Genomic DNA, 20,726 nt, shown 5'->3' on the forward strand with positions numbered 1-20,726 from the left:
TATGTGACCCATTTCTGTGTCAATCATCACATGATTTTATATGCCAAGGCGTCTGCGAAAAACCAGTTCACAGCTTTCACCGCTCATTTGCCAAACAAACACATGATGGGAACCATCAAAGACAAGCAAGGCATAAAAAATTGATTAAACAGACACTCCGCGTACACACGAGAGTACATGAGCGCAAACAGGGACACACGCAGAGACGCAGCCATCCAATTAGCATAGAAAGAACAAATGATCTGTCAGGGGATGATAGATGAGTTTAAAGTAGGTGACGAACATTTAATGCAAGAGCCTGACCGGTGGGAAACGGTCTGATTTTAATGTGACACACTTCCCACTTTTCCAGTCCATTACATTAAAATATCTTTCTCCATTTTTTTTCCTTCAGCAGCATGAAAGGTAGAAACTGATGGAGGAAGAAAAAGAGGGATGGCGGCGGTGATGACGACAATGAAGACGATGATGTCATTCTTGGCTTAGATCAATTCCTCTCTTGCAGTCTGAAGGATAAAGTGCAACTAAGAAGGTTGCGAATGTCAAACAGTCGAGGGATCAGTCTCGGTCTGTGCTCTCCAAGGGGCCTGGCACAACCTGCGTCAGAGCTCTTTGACCTTTGGTTCAATTCTGCGCCCCCTTGGGTGGGAGATGTGTGAAGCCAGGGGTTAGCCTGGGTCGAGTGCAGAGTTTTTTCTCTCTACCTCCTGATTTCTGTCTCCACTACTGTCTCTCTCTCTCTCTCTGAAATACACAAATATGACTTAAGGTGCCATGGACTACATGTGGACCTCAGCATCTCTGGAACGATGAGGAGACAACTCTGAAACAGATACAACACAAGAGAACTGGAGAAAAGAGGAGAGAGGGGGACTGTTCTGGCCCTGGTACCATTTTCAAGGGAAGATGACATCGGAGGCCACAGTCCACGCACAATGGACAACAACAAGACAGAGCAGTGAATGAAAGAACGCATTGATCTTATTGCACCACGCTTATGTGGCAAAGTACATGCCCCCCCAAAGAGGGGCGGGAGTGTGTTGGTTTCTGTGTTCACTGATCAACAAACAGCCCTTTTCCTTTGTCAGAACGCCATATCCCATTACAAAGCCACCGATGACTCTTCCATGCCAAGCATCCAAACATCTGCCAAAAGGCTCTTAAATCGAATGGAATAACTCAAGATTTTGCAAAATATCAACTGTCAAACCATGGCGCGGCGGTTTGGTGTGCTCCAGCGACTTCCTCGTGGCCACTTCAACTGCTGCTGAGCTGGAGAGAACACCACTGGGAGGGAGGGGTGAGTCTACGGCTTAGATCACGCCTTTGATCTGAGCCATAGTGGAAAAGATTACCATGCTGCATTTTTGCATTTGGTTAGGTTAGGTTCAAACTGCTCAGTTACAAGAAAACAAGAACACACAAGTTGATTTTGTGAGCACTGAGGACGCAAAAAACGAGTCCAATTCCAGTTCATGTAAATTCAGTTAGATATGATGGGCTCATTTTTTCAGTAATTTGCTTTGGTGTTAAGAAAAAATGAAGACATGACCTTAATATGGGCATCGTTTGAGACTGCATTTTAACATCATTCACTGCAGCAGGTTGAGATTAACAGTATTATAGTATGTATTCACACGTACCGAAGCACACTGTAATCGCATTTTCAAAAGTCTCACTGCAGAAACTCAACACAACCACAGCCCGAATTATGATGTTCTCCCGCTGCCCAAGCAAGCTAAAGAGTCCAAATATACTGCTCTAAAAATACTTATAGCATAAACAGGCTCCTACACAAACTGTGAACTGATATCAATAGGCCTCGCAACACAACGTCAATAACCCTGGCCTAGTATCTGACAGACACATGGAATGTGCTGAGCTCTGTGTCTGCTGTTGGACCAATATTTAGATACAGGTATTGATACCAGAATATCAAGTGCCCCTGTATTATGTCTTAAAATCAATGGAAAGTCACTTGATTTTTTGTTTTTCCAACACACACACACACACACACACATACAGAGGAATGTTATTACTCTCATGGAGAACTATGAATTATGTCTCAATCATTTTTGTCTTAATAACAAACTGTCTAAAGGTAATGGATTGAATCAGTTCCCTGGAGCCCATAATTTAACACTCAGAATCTGAAGTGAAAAAGTGGTACTGGTGCATCTGTCGCTGTTATTTGCTAAACTAACTTACAATGCGAGTGGACCATGTCTGTCATCACAGAAATCCTCTTCTTATTTATGATTTCACTTGGTCTAAGTGCTGTTTTGTTACAGTCGTATGAAATCTGCTAGACTGGTTGTTAACTTTGCTCTTTCCCGAGGAATAACCTCTTCAGTCACGCGGCTTGATGCACAGTTACGTTCCTGCATTGCTCAGGTTTCCAACAAAGACAAATTATAGCTCCACACCACGTGAATATACAAAGGGTGTCCTTTCCGGTGATTTTGTCCCCAGATCCAGTAACCACTGTAAGACTTAAAATCAGTATCTGCCCTCAAATACAACCCTTAATGTTTTCATATAACGAATAGAAACGATAGTACCAAAACTTCCCTTTCCTTTCCTTTGTACACTGTCCCTAAGTAAGACATGTTTCCTACATTATGCTTCAGCTTTCTGAATTAGATCCTCTCTTATACACTTATAATCACACTGGCATGCACTGATGAACCTAAGATCAGATTTTGTGCCAAGTAGAGGAAATATAGAGCAATTTATATAAGTACGGCCTCTCCCAACTACAATCCAAGCTAAAATTAATAAATGCATTGTACTATATAAAATGTTTGCCAATTAAATTATTTATCACATCTAAACAAGGGTATGACCTCCATAAAGTGGATTTTGCAGTTATTCAACCATAATAACTTCACATACATTTCTGACTTTTTTAATTTTGATAAACAGTCTCAGTGCAGATTTAAGTTGGGAAAAAAAATTAACTTCAGTTTTTTATGTGGCATAAGTCAATGTGCAGTCAAGGGCGTTTATAGCCATGGTATCAATTATCATCCATGGAAAAAAAATCATTACTTGAGGGCAATGCCACTTAAGATATAAACATAGCAGCAGTCAAAAACTGTCAACTTCAGAATGCAATTAGGCAAAGCCCTATGGCATTGCTAATTTAAGTCAAAAGCAGTTTCAGCGCTGAGAACAAAGGACTTTGCATTTTGGCCTTGATGACTAAACTTAATGAACACAGGGGGACAAACTTAAACTGTAATCTCTTTGAAATAATTCTAATCAGATCGGAGTGACATTATGAAGTGCAATTTCCAGACCCGTTTCACTTATTTAACAGCATTATACTTAAAAGTTGAAAGAGTAAAAGCAGTCATCCACCCAAATAATATATGTACTTTTCCTACTTCTTTTGTCCTTAAACACGTGACAGCTCTTGGATCATTATAACATCCAAGATTTAGTGCAGGAAAGGCATACCATGACATTTGAATATTTATTCATGTTTCTTCCAAAATTGTCACTTTTCCCTATTATGGAGACAACCTTTCAACACGTGGCTGGCAAGATTGTTAGCATTCTTCATCGAACCTAAAGGGCACTGCTAGCTGGTGGCAATTTGGTGGAGAATAACCTGATAACATTAGACATGTCAAGATTGACTTTTAACAACTTCTCTGGCTTTTTCTGTGCAATTGGCTCTCCAGGCCTCTTCCTCCCAGCAAGATAATGCACACCTTCCCTGTGCTGATCTCAGCAGCCACCATGAGCAACATGACAGTCCTCGACACTGCTGAACCCTACGATCTCGACATGAGCACCTCCGACGCTATCTACCCCATCAGCTTCCAGGTACGTCTATGTCCTTGCAAACACGTCTCAATTGTCTTTCAAGGGGCATCAAAGTACTAACGTGAGATTTGCATGGTTGTAATACCCAGAAACATAAAATGTAACAGTAACTACGCAAATTCAGCTCAGTTTTGATGCAATTTTTCCACTGTGACATAAAGCCTACCAGTATTTTTTCAGCTTGTGACAACTCCGATGACATGTGTACTTGACTGTCACACAGTTAACTTCCTAGCCCCTTGCAATGCCCACAGTGAGCTAAATTAACAAAGACAGAGTGTGCTGATTAGTCGGGGGTCAAACTTGTAATGTGGCTTCTCCTTCGGCCAAGATATGGCAACTTGTTACGGCATTATGATCTGACAAGATGACCATCAAGACACAGATATAACATCAAGAGTCAAAAAATGAGTTTAGGAAACTAGGCGATTTCTACTTCAGTCATAGACTGGAAATTAAATGTCAGATACTCAAATTCGTTTTATGTTTCGCCCATGGCAAAACATAAAACCCAAGCCCAAGTGTGACTTCAGCTGAGAAAAAAGACTGAACCAAAACCTTTCATTGTGACAAAAACTACCCTGAACTCACTCCACTCTACAGTGATGTAAAATCTTGTCACATCTTGTCACACCTTGGAATCGATAATTGCAACTAAAAAATTGAGTGTGACACTAAAAACCACAGCTCACACAACTGTCCATTTGTCTTTAGGTCTCTCTGACAGGTTTCCTGCTGCTGGAGATTGTTTTGGGCCTAAGCTCCAACCTGACAGTGCTGGTCCTCTACTGTATGAAACAGAACCTCATCAGCTCTGTCTCCAACATCGTCACGATGAACCTGCATGTAGTGGATGTGTTGGTGAGTCTTGACATGCAATATGAATTTGAGTCTGCTACTGTTTGGCACCAGGGATTTGTCACTATGTATTTGAGACATTTATGAACTGAGGGTTCAGCCACCCCCAAAAAAAAACATGGCAGGTAAGAATTGCCAGCATTCCGCCAACAGGCACAGCTAGCTTCAAGCTGACTAAATTTCAATGATAAGTGAGTATCAATGCAAATGCCAACATATACTGCAGTCTGCCATGGCAACACTCCCAGATTTCTTAACAGTTGCATCACCCAAAGTGGTTCAAATAATGGTTATGCTATAATAAATTATTACTTTTTAGCACTGTGAAAGTGAAATGTAGATGCTGTCATGACAGTACCATGACAACCAAGAATTTGACCAAGGATTCTGTACTATCTCAACAATGCCACAAGATATTAAAATAAAATATTCATCCATTTTTTTAGTATTAGCAGTTGCTAAATTTAGCTGATGGTTTCCTGCCTGTAAACAGATAACCAAAGCATGTGTTGCAGTTTCATCTGGTATGAAGGTATGTGGCATAAATTGTTGGTCTGTTTCCAGGTGTGTATATGCTGCATCCCGCTGACGGCCGTGGTGGTGCTACTTCCCCTGGAGGCGGACACAGCCATGGTTTGCTGTTTCCATGAGGCCTGTGTCTCCTTCGCTAGTGTGGCCACTGCCGCCAATGTGCTAGCCATCACCCTGGACCGCTATGACATCTCAGTACGGCCAGCCAACCGCGTGCTGACTATGGGCCGTGCTGTGGCTCTGCTAGGGTCCATCTGGGCTCTGTCCTTCCTCAGCTTCCTAGTCCCCTTTATGGAAGTGGGCTTCTTCATCCATCCTGGATCTGACCTGGCGAACCAGACTGCAGTGGTCACAGTGGCTCATACCAATGAGTATTACACAGAACTGGGTTTGTACTATCACCTTCTAGCCCAGATTCCCATATTCTTCTTCACAGCTATGGTAATGCTAGTGACCTACTACAAGATCCTTCAGGCTCTTAATATCCGCATTGGTACACGATTCCAGCACAACCTACCCAAAAAGAAGCAACGCAGTAAAAAAAATATCTCTTTGACCACTGCCACACAGGCAGAGTCGACTGACGGCTCACAGAGCAGCACAGGCGTCCGTGGAGGTGGGAATGCACCTTTGGGCATGCGGGCGTCAGTGTCCGTCATCATCGCACTAAGAAGAGCGGTAAAGCGTCACCGGGAGAGACGGGAAAGGCAGAAACGAGTCTTTAGAATGTCTCTTCTTATCATCTCCACGTTCCTGCTTTGCTGGACACCCATAACTGTGCTCAACACGGTCATCCTCAGCACTGGGCCCAGTGATTTCACCGTCCGCCTTCGCCTGGGCTTCCTGGTGATGGCCTACGGGACGACTATCTTCCACCCGCTCCTTTACGCCTTCACCCGGCAGAAGTTCCAAAAGGTTTTGAAGAGCAAGATGAAGAAGAGGGTGGTTTCCGTAGTGGAGGCTGAGCCGACACCAAACAACGTGGTTATCCACAACTCATGGATTGACCCCAGGAGGAATAAGAAGGTCACTTTTGAAGACACAGAGGCAAGACAAAAGTGTCTCTCCTCGCAAGATGTGGAATGACAGCATTTCCTGAAATTTGTAGAATAAAACCAGAGAACTGGTAATACTCACAAAGGTGAAACTACAGAGTCTCTTGAAGGAATTGAACTCTAAAGTGTGTTGATAAAATAACAGGTGTTTCTTGGTGGATCTAGAATATTGTTTAAGGATACTTTACAAATACCTAACTGGCTGGTATTTGGGAAAAACAAAACATGGAATGACAGATGACGATGGGGAAATACTTTACAACACCGGAGGTGCTAATAGAGGTGGACTCTCTTACAGATGGAGTACATAATGGATACTGACACTCTTGGGGCAGCTTGCTGAATGAAAATTCAAATGGTCACAGAAAAGGAGACCTTTCACACTAAAGCAGAGGAGTTACAAGATAGAAATGAGGAGATTATTTAATATAAACATCACATGTAAAAAGGGAAACTACCAGCAGCTACCTGTGTAGAAGTTCAAGGACCACTTCACAGCCATGGGTTGAGCCTTTTTCTACATTAATTATTTCCCTGATGCAAAAAAAAAATGTAATGTTGAAATAGGTGTCATAGCCACATGAAGAGGGATAATTTATTGCTATTTATTGTGGATATTGTGGAGTGGTGTCAAGGACAATTTAGTAACAAATCTGTATCTAAACTGCAGTGCATGTCGTTCTTTGGTTAGCGCAATATGAGACAAATGTCTATAATGCTGTACAGTCATAGAATACCTTGATAGTGTTCGTCACCTTTTGTAATAAATAACTAAAGGCACAATATGTGTCAGTATCCTTCTGTTCCCCGGCTCCCCTTGTGGAATTGGGTACAGAGACAGAGCACATCTGTCCAGTGAAGCTGAAAATTGACTTGGAATTTAGTTTTCCCTTTGCTTACCTCAGGGAGGTCATCTCCATCTGTCTGGCCCTGAGCTGAAGAAACGAGGGACTGACGACCTAGCCTAAACTTTTAAATACAGCGGTGACACTAAAGTCTTCACATTAGTGTTTAATGCTCATTTTCCAGGACAAAGAACTTGTTTGCATTTGTTGCCAGACAAATACAGTAGGGAATGACATAGATAAAAATAGAGATACCTTTTTTTCTTTTCAGTGAAATTGCATAGCTCAAAAGGAAAGATTAAAAATATGCAACACCAGAAATATCCCTTGTGCTATTTTAATAGCAGTGCAGAAACTTTTCAAGGAAGGGGAAATTCAAGCGGTTAGAGTCTCACCCAGAACAAAAGAGTCACAGGTTTGATCCACACAGCAGCCAGTGTGTTTATCAACATCCATGTGACACTGAATCGCAACCTGCCCACTCATTATCACATGCTATAAGGTGCTGTGAATAACAATCTCAGCTATATATGAAACATGTCAGTGAGAACAGGTCGAGTGTAAATCAGAGATAATAGATAATAAATGCTTTTTTCTCTTTTTTTTTGCATAATTATATGATCAAGGAAAGCAAATGAACTTAGCTCTTGTCAAATTTGCATTGTAAACTTTTTTTTTTTTTTTTTTTTTACATATACACCTAGTATAATCTCATCCAGAACAAAAAAAAGGAATGCAACAACAGTTCTTACATTTAAGCTACACCAAACGAAAATGATGAGCCATAGTGCCTGGACAATACTCCTGAGCCTCTTGAATTAGTTTCTTGCTTATTAAACGTCAATAAGTCACATGGTATCATTCTACCTGATGAGCGACACAGGGAAGGGAACCACTAACCCAAGTAGTGTTAATGCCTTGCTCTACCTACTGAAATACACAGGGCAAAAACAATGGCGTTCATGGTGCATTAAAGAGTGAGTTATGTAAATATGGGCTCTGCTACAACAGAGATAGAAGGGAGGGCAGAGGATCATATTTAATGCATTAAAAGAGCAAAATAGCTGCAGTAACCAGTGTGTGTACTCATCATATATGTTATGTACAAAAGTAATTATATTTCTTCCCCAACAAGACAAGAATTTTCAATGGTGCTGCCTACAAACGAGGCACGAACTAAAATGAAGTCATTGCTTGCTAACATCTCCACATTTTGCATGCAATCAGTGTGCACAATGGTATAAAGAGGTCATTGTTTGAAAATTTTGAACTCCAATAGCCAGAAATTATTTCCCGTGATGGCAGCGAACTGCACACAGCACCATCATGTTGGTCTGTGAAGCGTTATAAAAAAACAAAACAAAACAAAACAAAACAAAGAAACCAAAGAGAGAAGAGAGGGTGAGACTAGCTCTCTGTGAAGAAAACAAGGAGGCGTTTTACTCTTTACTTGTCATTTCCTCTGCAAAATTTAAATTGAACAAAAAAAAAAGGCAATTCTACAGCATTTCAATTACAGGTGCTGGGAAACTGTTCTCTATCGCAGCATCACTTTGTGATCTAGGTTGATAAGGCAGGTGTAACTACATAAAAAATGCCTGGTGCAGCTGTGTTTGTTTATTTATTTAATCCTACAGTTTGGGATTTCATAACAACAGCTGGTATTTGCACAGACACGGTAAACTGGTTGGTTTGACTAATGCACTGGAGCAGGATTCTCAAGCATTTCATGTCAAAGCCGGAGACAGATATAAACTAGGATACGGACACCCAATTGGTTAGATTTTGTCACAGGAACCAGCACCAAAGGTAATTATTGTTGCTGGTAATGATTTAATGTACAAATGGGACATCCCAGGACCTCACTGTGTGAAACCACAGAGATAACAAAATGCAAGACAGCAGCACCCTCGAGTCAAATTGTTGGGATTGTTGGGGAAAAAAAACAAAAAACTAAACACCTACAGGCACGGCAGGGATCTGAAGCCAACATCGTATCACCTATAAGAGGCTGCCGCTGTGCTGGCGAACACTGAGCACTCTGACCCCATTCAGAGGCTCTTAGCAGCCAAAGGAATTTGTGTGTGGTGTGTGTGTGTGTGTTGGGAGGAAGGTGGTTGCTTTGTATACCACAACACACACTTTCCGCAACACTCTACATTGTGTGTGTATGTGTGTGTGTGTGTGTATGTGTTATGAGAGGCGGTCATGGACTAGCGGGCACAGGCTGCTGAAAACACTTGTCCTTGCGAACCTGCTCTGTCACGCTCATTGCCTCGTGATAACCAAGGGTAGTAGGCAGATAGATAGCTGTTGGCGGTGGCAGGCACGCATCAATATCACTTTCCATGTGCTGAAAACAGAAGGTCACACAGTCCTCCAAAAGTCTCCCGTCATTGTCGTACACACCAAATAGGTTGTTTTATATTGATATGTATTCACCGATGGTGGTAGATGATATGGGTATCACCTGAGGGTAACAACGTCATGATGTAAGGAGGTCATGATACACTTTCAATATAATGTATGTAATATATTAAAAGTCACTGACCCCCACCCAATGACATCAGAAGATGGGGATTATGAAATCAATGTGTGCATGCGTTCATCGGTTCGTTTGTCACACGCAGGCGTAACTTTCAGATGGATGCTCGTATTTACACCAAATATGATGGGAGGGTTGGTTTTATGCCAAGGACAAAGATTTTCGCAAAAAGGGGGCATGGCATAGCACAAAAGGGCTCAACACAGATTCAAACATCGTCACAAAACTTTGGCCAGGGGCTAAGTGGAGCCCTATGATTTCCCATGACGCAGAAAACATGGACAGAATTGCAGAATTTGAAAACAACTAAGGAACCGACTGTAAAATGCAGAATATCGCAGAATTTGCGAAAATGTGGATGCAACTTTTTCACAGCGCCTTAGCCGAATGAACAGAACATGTTTGTTTGTGGTCATTTACGTGCACACTGCTGCAGTTTCTTTCCTCTGACCGCTGTCTGTGTTTCACTGAGGGCAGGGCTCAGCCACTCTCTCTCACACACACACACGCACACACACACACACACACACACACAGAAGCAGTGCACTAGCAAGAAGAGCTCATCACTTCAACAAAAACTCAGCAGTGTAACCACATCAGCAATTTTATAACTACTGAAGCACATATTCATTATATTCTAAATATTAATAATAACATTACTGAATATTAACAATAACAAAATGTGCTAAAACCGCAAAACACAAATAAAAAAAAATAAAACTGAAAACATGAAATAAAATGTAATCTGGAAAAAATTATAAGTGATTTCTAAGGAACATTTTTGTTAAATTCTCACTTAGTTGAAGCCACGCCCACATCCTCCCAAGCCACACCCACTCCTCTCTTTTTTTGCAGTTGCCTCAAAGAGGGCCTTGTGATTTGGCATGCAGCTGGTTGGTACAAGGCCGCGCTGACTTCTGGTTGTGCTTTTTGCTACTGATTCTGGACCAGGGATATTAGCTCTACTGCACTTCATTCGCTAATTTATTTGTTTGTTTCATTTAATGTGATATAAAAAACAACAGGGAAAGAGGGGTGGAGGGGAGGAAACAGTGCTATGGACCGACCAAATGGGTGGGAAAAGAAGGACAATGAAGGAAAAGTTATTTGATTTGAGGTTTATATGTGATGTATATGCCCAAAAATCCACTATCTGACATGAAAATACAGGAGATAATGAGGTCAATATTTGACTTTTGGACCAACAGTACAACTGGTCCACAGAGACAATTTGCTCTTGAACCAAATGTGTATATTTTATTTTGTTTTGATTGTCAAGGTACCAACAGCATTTAATTATTTAATGACAAGACACTTGGATGATGCTGCACGACCTGTTTGGAAAACTGTGAGGATATTTTTAGCATTCCGTGGAGCTGTAAAAAGATGGCCTATTTAAGTTTGACAGTTTGGAAAAGACTTTGGAGAAAACAAAATGCTTTGATTGACATGTGGACGAGTACATGACAGATGATTTTTATTCAGGGTGGACTGTCCCTTTACGTAATCTGATTTGATGCTATGTAAATTGCAGTTTTGCTTTTAGGTGAACAATTGAGTCAACATATGAATACACTTCCATTATGTTTATTATTTCCTTTCATCAGGAAATTAAACATGCACTGTGCCGTAATGCGCTGACCCTGCGATTAATTGTTAACATATGGGTCTGCACACTGTGAGGGCATGCTTTGTGCTCCAGTGCTTTTACACTTGTTTCCAACATTTACTGTGCAGTGGTGCAGATGAAAACATTTTTAAGATGCAAAGCCAGAGAAGCAGTGTGCAGCGGTGAAACTACTAATCCTCATCAGCGTGGGTAAGCTGCACAAAAAGTAATTTAGTAAAGTTACTCATAATTTTTTACTTACTCACAGTACTTAATTAATTATTCTCTCTAAAAACTAAAATTGTCTTGAGGTTTTCTGGTTGAATATCCTAAGTGATAAATATTAAAAAGACTATTACAGCTACAGTCACAGCAGTGTCAGTCACGACTGGAAGCAAATTCAGTTTATTAAATTACATAATCCAAAGTGACGAGTAGTTTCTGTCTTCATCAGTGTTTTACTGTATGGATTACAGGCTGTTTAATCAGAATCATAATCAGAAGTACTTTATTGATACCCGAGGGGAAACTGGGTCAGTTGCAAATTCACAAAATTACATTATGAGAAGTAGCAAGAAAAAAGAAAAAATACTAAATGTACAAATATGAAACTGCTCGTTACAGGGTCAGGACAAACATCCACCAAACTCACCTCAGCTCATAAATTATATTCTCCCTGCTGGGAATCCATATCTTTTAAAAATGAACAACTTGATTGGGGGAGACAGAGGATTTTCCTGGCTTCTGAATGATCTCCCTGACTATCTGCCCACTTCTATCACCGCTCTCTCCTCAGCAGTTCATTAATCCGACCCGCTGCACTGGACAATTTGAACACAAGCAGGCAAGAGAGATTTTGATCACTTATTTGATGTGATTTTTGACGCGTTAAATATGCTATAAGTCCAATGAAGTCCTGCGCTCGAACAATCTCAGAACCCATCAGCTACGAGGCTATCTCTGACAGCGCTGTCTTTGCCTCTGGATTGTGATGTCCAATTTTTTAGGGTTTTCAAATGCAGTCCAAAACAAGTCGAAAACCGCTTCAGTTTCCATTTCTTTTATTACAAGAGTTGAACGTTTCTCCACACATCACACACACCACACATCTCCATACATCAATACTTTCTGTCGGTATTGTAATTTCAGACAATGTGTGTTCAACTTCCTTTGCTCCCCACATGGACTGTTTACCCTCATAAAACCACTCAAGACTACAACGAAACAGAAACCAGCGTGTTTCTAATATCAATATCTTAGCCCTCGCTATAGACTCTGTACATGTATATATAGAGTCTGTTTACAAAAACTATTGCTTAAGTAATGGAAGTAACACATTTTTTATTAGAGAAGTAACTGTAATCTAATCACCGAAAATTAAAACATTGTAATTAAAATGTTACTGTGTTGCTGGGAAACGTAATGCACACTGCACAACCTAAACCTGCTATTAAAGTTGGTGGATTCTTCAAGTTTGAGATTCAACTGTGTTTTTCCCCACTGGACGAGTTGTTCCACATATAACCGCTAAAAATATGACATAAAAATATAAAGCAACAAACACCACACCAAATAAGAGACAGTCACTTATGCAACGATCAGTGCAGGATGACCACCACATGAACATGCATCCTTGTAACTAGGAGGACGCTCAACAATCAACAATCCCTTAACGCCAAACCATGTAAGCTCTGGATAGCGTCAACTTGGCCAGACGTCCCCCTAGCAGCCTGCGATGAACCCTAAAGCTGACACATCTGTCCCCATCCTCTGATTTAAGGATAAACAGTCGAGCCGTCATAGAAGCTGTTGTCTGATCTTCTGTTTTTATTAGCCTGTGGACTCTAGGGAAGCGCGCCGCTGCTCCAGCTACATTAGATAACAGGCCAGACCCCCTGCCTGGAGTCCACAAACCCTCCCAGCACAGCATAAAAACAAAGAGGCAGATCCTTACCGAGTTCGTTGAGGCTCTGGGCGGCCTTGGTGATCTCCCTGCTGCCCCCCTGAAGCTGACCCTGCAGCCTCTTGCTCAGGTACAGGATACGAATGATCCTCCGCAGCAGGTCACAGGCCACCTGGAGGGAGGAGGAGAGGAGGGAGCAGGGTGGTGTGGTGAGCGGGAAAGACCATCCTTCAGTCACAGTGCCCACCCTGACAACAAGCATTAAGCCCTGCCAAGGTGCCCTTGAGCAAGACACTGGATCGCTACCAGCTCGATGGCTGCTGTCTTGTAGCTGAGCCTAACCTCTGACCTTCTGGTGGTAACGAGCACTGCAAAAAATCAATCTATCAATCAGGAATCAATAAACAATCAGATTGTTAAAGAGAAAGGTACTCAATACAGTACAGACCTCTGTCATGGTTGCACCTGGAGGTTATGGCCTTGTCTGTGCCAGAGTTATAATTATTTTGCATTTTTCATGAGTTTTTTTTTTTCCCCCTCAATTCAGTTAAGTTTCAGTTATCTTCCAGAGTGGGTTTGCTCGTTTCAGTTTAGTTTTTACTGTTTGAAATGTTTCAGTATTACTTTTTGTTTTGTTTTTTTGTTTGTTTGTTTGTTTTAATTACTATCATATAGGAGGGTGTTTGTCAGGGGCAAGATTTCAGAATAGGTATTCCAATCCAAACCCAACACTTTGTGAAGGAAGCTGAATCCCAGTCATGTCAATGTCCCAGTCAGCACCAACGCCTCCTCATGCTTGTTTTGTTGACACATTTGACCAAAAAGACTAAAACTAAAGGCATTTTGTGGATATTTTTTATTTTATTTTAGTTAGATTTCTAAGTACTACAATAATGTTTCAGTTAGGCCTACTTTTCATTTCTTTCTGAAGTCCAATTATTATTTTTTTAATTTACTTACTTATTTTTATTTCACTTAACCAAAATGATTGTTTCACACTTAGTTTTAATTTATACCTTAGTTTTAGTCAAATATAATATTGGCTTGTGCAAAGTCATCCCGTTTTAGGCAACCCTGTTGCTGTAGGTCACTCCTCGTTTTGGCCAATCAGCGTTCAAAGTTGGTCCGAGGTGCCTTTATGTGGACGCTTCTGGGAACTACAGCCTTGTTTGTACTAAGCCCCGCCCACTGCCCACCGCCTTGAGGCTGACTGTCCCGAAAAGTTTATCACTTTTTCGCTGGCCCATGACCAACCTGCTCACAAAGTTTCACGAAAATCTGTCCAGTACTTTTTGAGTTATCCCACTAACTGATGGACTGATGGATGAATAAACGGATGCACAAATGGACGGACAGACAGGGACACAAACTGAACCCCCTGCAGGAGGATTCACACTTTCAACAGAGGTACTGAAATCTGGGAGATTAGGCTGATCAGAGAGCAGACCTGCAGCCAGTCGGTTCATAACTGAGAACAGATTTCCTCTCAAACCCATGAAACACAAAAAGTCAGAGATACAACAAAGTTTCAGAGACACAAACCAAATGTCCGCAAGATGTACTCAAATGATTATTTAACAGCATGTACTTTGAGCCAAGAAATCTGATTGGTCGAGAACATTTGCCTGCCAATGGTTTCAACGTTGCTTTCCAAGCCCAGCTCGGCAGATTATTGTGCTTTATAGTTGCTATGCCAACTCATATAGTAACCATGGAGCTACTCCTGTTTTTTTTATGTTTTATACTGTATGTATTCACCTGGAGGGAAAAATATTCAAACAAAACGTGCTGAGACAAAAAGACAAACTCATTAAGGACTTGTTTACTGTGATTATGGGTACCTGAAGGCATCACTGGCACACCTACATTCACAATAAAGAACACACAGTCAGGTATTATTGTACTGATGAAGTAGCCTATGATTTATTTAGATCAATCAGTGCTAAAGAAAAAAAAAAACTCTGATGGGAGTTAGGGTTTGTTTAACAGATGAAAAACAACACAGACACGACTGACTTCAAAGGTTAAAAGCAAGAAGAAAAAAAAAACAGCAAGAGGATGGGGTGAAATTAAAACTGGGGACCGCTTATAAAATCAAATTTTATAGGGACAGGGAGGGAAATTGACAAAGAAAGAAACAAAAGCACAGCGTGGTCTCAGAGCCTGAAGGACAGAAAGAGGTCATTATAATGTTATGGGCCTAGAGGAGGAGGAGGAGGAGGAAGAGGAAGAGGAGGGGTGCAGCTGGGAGCTGAAGGCCTGCCCTTCCTCCGTCATACTGACAGCGTGTGTGTGTGAACAACCAAAACATCTTTCGGAAAGATATGAGGTGTAGTTACCCATGTATTTACCCCTCGTCTGGAAAAGTGTATCATAATTTGTCTCTGCATACCAGGTTGTTCTCACATGCATGCTTGTAAGAAAGCCTGTGTTTGCCTCGGTCTTTTCTTGAGCGTGTGTGATTGTGTTGTGTGTGTATAGATATTTCTGCTCGTATGTCTGCGTTTTATCTGAGGCAGACAGAAAGGAGGTTATTGTGTTGTTGACGGAGGGAAAAAAAGACAAACCGGGACCTTGCGTTCCCCTGGCATTGTGCAGCATAGTGACTGTGATCAGCAGCTGTTTGACTCACATCCAGCTCATACTGAGGGACTGAGAGGGATATCACACTCACACACACACACACACACACGCGCGCACATACACAAAAACCAGAGCAACACAGAGCGATCAGCCCAGGAGAGAGACCTCCGAAACACGCTGACCTTTTTACAGCCTGTATTTCATCAATATTTAATCACTATTCTCCTCGGCTGCACAAACAGAAGAACTGCAAACCACTGTTCCCACTGCAGCGCACGTGCGTGGTTGTGCACGGCAGCTTGGAGCTCCACGCACAACAAAACGTCTTGCCTGCACACGGGCACATACTGACCCTCCTCTCCTACACACCTTCTACTGCTCCGTGGGTTTTTGGATAGCATCAGACTGAATCTGAAGTAATGCTCATGTCGAAAAGTACCTTTCTGCTTTTATTCTGATTACATAAGCTGAGAAACTGACTCTGCAAATTTGCTACAAAACAATGACGATCCACAATTCACTAATAAATAATTAAGAAAAACAAAACAAAGGAAAAAAAGTAACAGAAAAATGTAATATAAGGACATAATCACGACGTGTCTCACCTGTAACCTGGCAAGCTGGGTCGTCCTGGCTACAATTTTATTGTACGGGTCGACAATCTTGGTCCTTATCCTGTGCAAGATAAAAAAAAATAATACATTGTCTGAGTGATTTATTAAGGACAGAGAAGTTGGGACTTTATGAAAAAGAAACCCCAATATTTAAAGTCAACTTTCAGATAACAAGGGGGAGTGTGTAAGTGTCCCATCCTATGCACCAAATACAGCTTTCAAACACCTTAATCCATCCAAAACATGTTAGTGTTAATTTATGTACCAGCAAAAATGTCAGGTGCACTACGCCCAAGCGGTCCAGAGAACTGAGGCATAATGGCATATTTGGCTGTTGTATTTTAATTTTACAAATCAAGTCATGTCAAGACCATTTATTCATTTTCAAAAACCTTATTTTATTTCACTCTAGTCAACAACATTTCAAGGATTTTTTTAGGATCCATGTCAAAAGCATGCATGCTCAGTCAGTGTTTCCCTCGTATATAGAAAAAATAATCAAACAAATCAAAAAACATTTACCGGTCAACAGCTCCCTGCAGGGCACTGATCCTCGTCTGCATCATCTGAAGAACCCCTGAAAAAAAAAAGTAGAAAAAATAAAATAAACTCTAAACTTACTAAGACACACAAAACACCTGGATCCCTTTCAGACGATTTTGGCTCTGAGAACTGCCTGGTTCTCAGTGGTGCACTTCAACAAAAAGACAATGCCACCCTCTTGTGGTGAAACTCAGGAATTGCAACAACAAGCTACAAAAACCTCTTATCCCAACCTTGACTTATTTTTAGGAGCTCAAAAAAATTTCAGAAAAACACACACATAAATACCTCATTGTTCAAGTCAAAGTAGTGAATTTATATGTGATGATTTACCTTCAAGAGATTCGATTCCAGTTGCCTGAGCCAGTAGGTCCTCATGTCGGGCCACCACCTGACAAAAAGAGTGCAACTTAAATAAAGGGAGATGGGCTTCTGTGTTTGCAGCACTAACACAGGACAGATGCAGGAGAAACGCATGAGGAGGTATTTGCACGGGGGATAATCCTTCATCGGAAAACGGTAGATACCGCAGCAGCCCAGTGGGGGCACGTAGGCAACATTAAGGTTAGTGAAGCCCTGATATCTCAAACTCACACTCAGTTTGGTTGATTCCTGATAAAGATGACTTACTAAAACTGAAAACAACAACAACAACAAAAAAAAATATCCACAGACAATTCAGTGAACATGTGTGAGGCCACCAAATGTTTCTGCAAAAGTTTTTCAAGTGCATTTGTAATATGAACCTCCACAATTCATGATTGGACACTGCAATATGTACAATATTTCAACATTTTATTATAATTAAGAGTATCGATCTTAGCTGACAATGGTAAAAATGATTTTCTCAATACCATGTGGAAAATTTAAATGAAATAGTTTGCCATGAGTGTGCAGTCCTAAATGTGTATCTGTATTCCAAACATTTTACGTGGCCCAACAGATTCTGTGTGGCTGCTTTGCTTTAAGAGCAGGTACTACAGCCAGCATTGATATGATATTGTATTTATATTAACTAACAATAGTATCAACTGTGGGCATTCATTTCCACACATCAGCAAGCTGAAGTGTCAGAGACAACACACACCTAAAAAAAAACATTTCCTACATGTAGCAGTGTCAAATTAAAGTTTAAAAATTGATCAAGTCAGGGGAGTTCAATTCAAGCAAATGACAGGAGAAAGGCTCCCAAACCAGCACAATCATTCAGACCAGGATTTTAATGTGGAGCTTTGTTTTTTCTTTTTTTTTCTTCCCAACCCTGATTTGCGTCAAAGCCAAATGTGCACGCTGCATTGCTACCTGGCTGTGCAGCTCCTTGTCCAGCTGACTGATGCCCTGCGCCAGCTTGGCCAGCTGCTCAGCGATGACAGCATGGTGGATCGCCTGAGCCGTGTACGTCTTCACGTCAAAGTCCTCGTTCAGGAAGTCGGTGTAGCACTCTGCCAACAAAAGAGATCACCGAGTATTGACTTCACTTAAAGTGCCACATGCAGATTAAAAAGAAAGAAGAAAAAAAAGAAAATTCTAGCCAGAGTTCAAAACCTCCTGTACGTTGATGCCGGCACGGTTCATGTTTTTATTGTTTTTAATTGGAAAAGCAACAAGTGATGTCACATAAATAGACTTCACATGGCATCACATGCATACATCAAGTTCTACACTGGAAAACACAAACATCACATTAAACAGAGACTGTAAAGGCTGAGTTGATATGACAAATGACCGTGTGCGAAAGGAAGGAAAGAAAACCAAGAAAAGACAGAAAAGAAGAACCTGACAGCTTCTCTTGGACTTTCTAGTTGTTGATTCCCCTTCTTCACATCTCCATCTCTCTATTTTGTGTATTTTAGAGTTAAAGAAGAAGTAAAGGCAGAAAGGGAGAAAGACTAAAACAAACAAGAAAGCATGTAAAGATTATGATTACTGTAATGTGCCCTGCAGCATCAGCATCAAGTACATACGCTGAGTGATATAGTTTTATTCACAAAACTATACTATTACTGTGGCTTTTATGCTTGGACAGGGTCACTCTCTAGTAAAAACAGGCAACAAAAAAGGATTTCTGCACTTTTTTAATGGCCTCTGTCGTCCTGCTACACATTTCTCATTGATTGTAGTTTAGCTTAGTTAGCTTCAGTCCGGCTGCATTTTAATGTGAAAGCCATTAAAAGGTCTATGTCGTGCCGCTGTACATTTACATTTATTTGGAAATTACTTCCCGAGAAAGGAAGGAAAGTATTTGCAGCGACTAAAATACACTGATAAGCATATCCCTGTTTTTTGGGGGTTTATTCGGAGGCGTATTTGTAGTTCAGTGAAGAGTTTCTGCGTAAACGGTCAAATGTCAACTGAACAAAGCTGCTGCACCGGCTTCAAATTCATCACATCTCTCTTGGATACCGAAGAAAGCCTGAGAGGGATATCAAAAACCACCGCTGCTGCGCGTAAAGGCGGACAAATCAAAGTCGGTGTTGAGTTTTTACCATCTTTCAGAAGTGAATTCGTGGAAGCTCCTCTGCTCTCCTCCATGTTGACGCTTCCGCACAGTGACGTCGAGCTCGAGCGACGCCGGCGACGCCAAAACGTGACAGGCGACCTCTAGTGGCCGAAACGGAGCGTCACACATGGAAAATCAACCACACGAAGATGATCTCACTTTATGTTTTTATATATTATATTATAAACAGTTATGTTGTCTCTTATGTAAAGAACTGTGTATGACCAGAATGTTTGAAATGCGCTATCTCAATAAACTTTGCCTGGCCTATAATGTTGCTATAATATTCCTGTTAAGTATGTATAACATGAAACTCACTTCTCATGTGCAATATTGAGTGTTATAGTAATACTTTACTATCGTGTCACTACTCTTATGATAGATGAGCAATTTTAGTTCATTTTGGCTTTGTTTTGGTAATCAATCAGAATCATAATGAAAAACCTTGGTTGTAGTGTGAGGATCATAGTTATTATAAAGTACCTCAGCAAAACTGTGCTGACTACAGTCTTCTTTTCTATCAAGGCGGAAAGAGGACAGAACAGAACACAAAAAACTTGATATTAACACATAAAAAAGCTGAATTCACATCTTTTTATTTGGATAAATTCTTGTCATGTGATAAACACAGAAGTAATTTTTAAAGGTAGTAATTTTGTAAAGGTAAAAAACTGATTTGACATGAATATGATGTATGTATTTTGACACCTCGATAGATACGTTACAAGGATTTTAACAAAGTACTGAAATTAAGGTGCATTTCTGTACAAGTGATTTATTTATAAAGCACACTTAAAAACAACCAGGTTGACCAAAGTGCTGTACATAGGCATAAAAGACATCAAAACATAAAAGAGACATAAGAAACATAAAAATATAACAACCATAAAATACAAGATTATACAGCTCTCAGGCTAAGTTAAAAGCCAAGGAGTAAAAGAAAGTTTTAAGCAGTGACTTAAAAACCAGCAGGCTGGGGGCCTGCCTTACATGGAGAGGCAACTCGTCCCATAACCAAGGGGCAACTACGGAGAAAGCTCGGTCTCCCTGTTCTTGAACCTTGTCTTAGGGACCTCAGGGAGCATCAGACTGTCTGACCTCAATGACCTTGAGGGAGCATGTGGCTTTAAAAGATTGGCAATATAAACTGAAGCTAGCCTATGGAGGGCTTTAAAAACAAACAGTAAAATTTTGAACTCAATCCTAAAATGAACAGGGAGCCAGTGAAGGGAGGCAAGTACAGGAGAAATATGGTCTCGCTTACGACTGCCAGTAATTATAATGCTGTATTACACTGGATAAAACA

At 40.9% G+C, this 20,726-nt stretch overlaps 2 protein-coding genes across 2 annotated transcripts in view; one reads left to right on the top strand and one right to left on the bottom strand.

Annotated features, from left to right (window-relative positions):
- cog5 (component of oligomeric golgi complex 5) overlaps positions 1-19,541 on the bottom strand; it is a 58,896-nt gene extending 39,355 nt beyond the window's left edge. The window contains exons 1-6 of the mRNA XM_030045715.1: positions 19,407-19,541; positions 18,223-18,362; positions 17,254-17,311; positions 16,900-16,954; positions 16,369-16,438; positions 13,232-13,352 (exon numbers count right to left, since the gene is read on the bottom strand). Of these exons, the coding sequence (XP_029901575.1) occupies positions 13,232-13,352; positions 16,369-16,438; positions 16,900-16,954; positions 17,254-17,311; positions 18,223-18,362; positions 19,407-19,452 (490 nt within the window). The 5' untranslated portion in view covers positions 19,453-19,541. The remainder of the gene's footprint in view (positions 1-13,231; positions 13,353-16,368; positions 16,439-16,899; positions 16,955-17,253; positions 17,312-18,222; positions 18,363-19,406) is intronic.
- On the top strand, positions 1,099-7,065 carry LOC115355068 (G-protein coupled receptor 22-like). The gene is made up of 4 exons (XM_030045717.1): positions 1,099-1,300; positions 3,690-3,834; positions 4,549-4,695; positions 5,257-7,065. The coding sequence occupies exons 2-4, from the start codon at positions 3,712-3,714 to the stop codon at positions 6,307-6,309; spliced, it is 1,323 nt and encodes a 440-aa protein (XP_029901577.1). The 5' UTR covers positions 1,099-1,300; positions 3,690-3,711; the 3' UTR covers positions 6,310-7,065.
- Positions 19,542-20,726: the final 1,185 nt, after the last annotated feature.

Source organism: Myripristis murdjan, chromosome 23, assembly GCF_902150065.1.
Source record: "Myripristis murdjan chromosome 23, fMyrMur1.1, whole genome shotgun sequence".
In the NCBI taxonomy this organism is placed as follows: domain Eukaryota; kingdom Metazoa; phylum Chordata; class Actinopteri; order Holocentriformes; family Holocentridae; genus Myripristis; species Myripristis murdjan.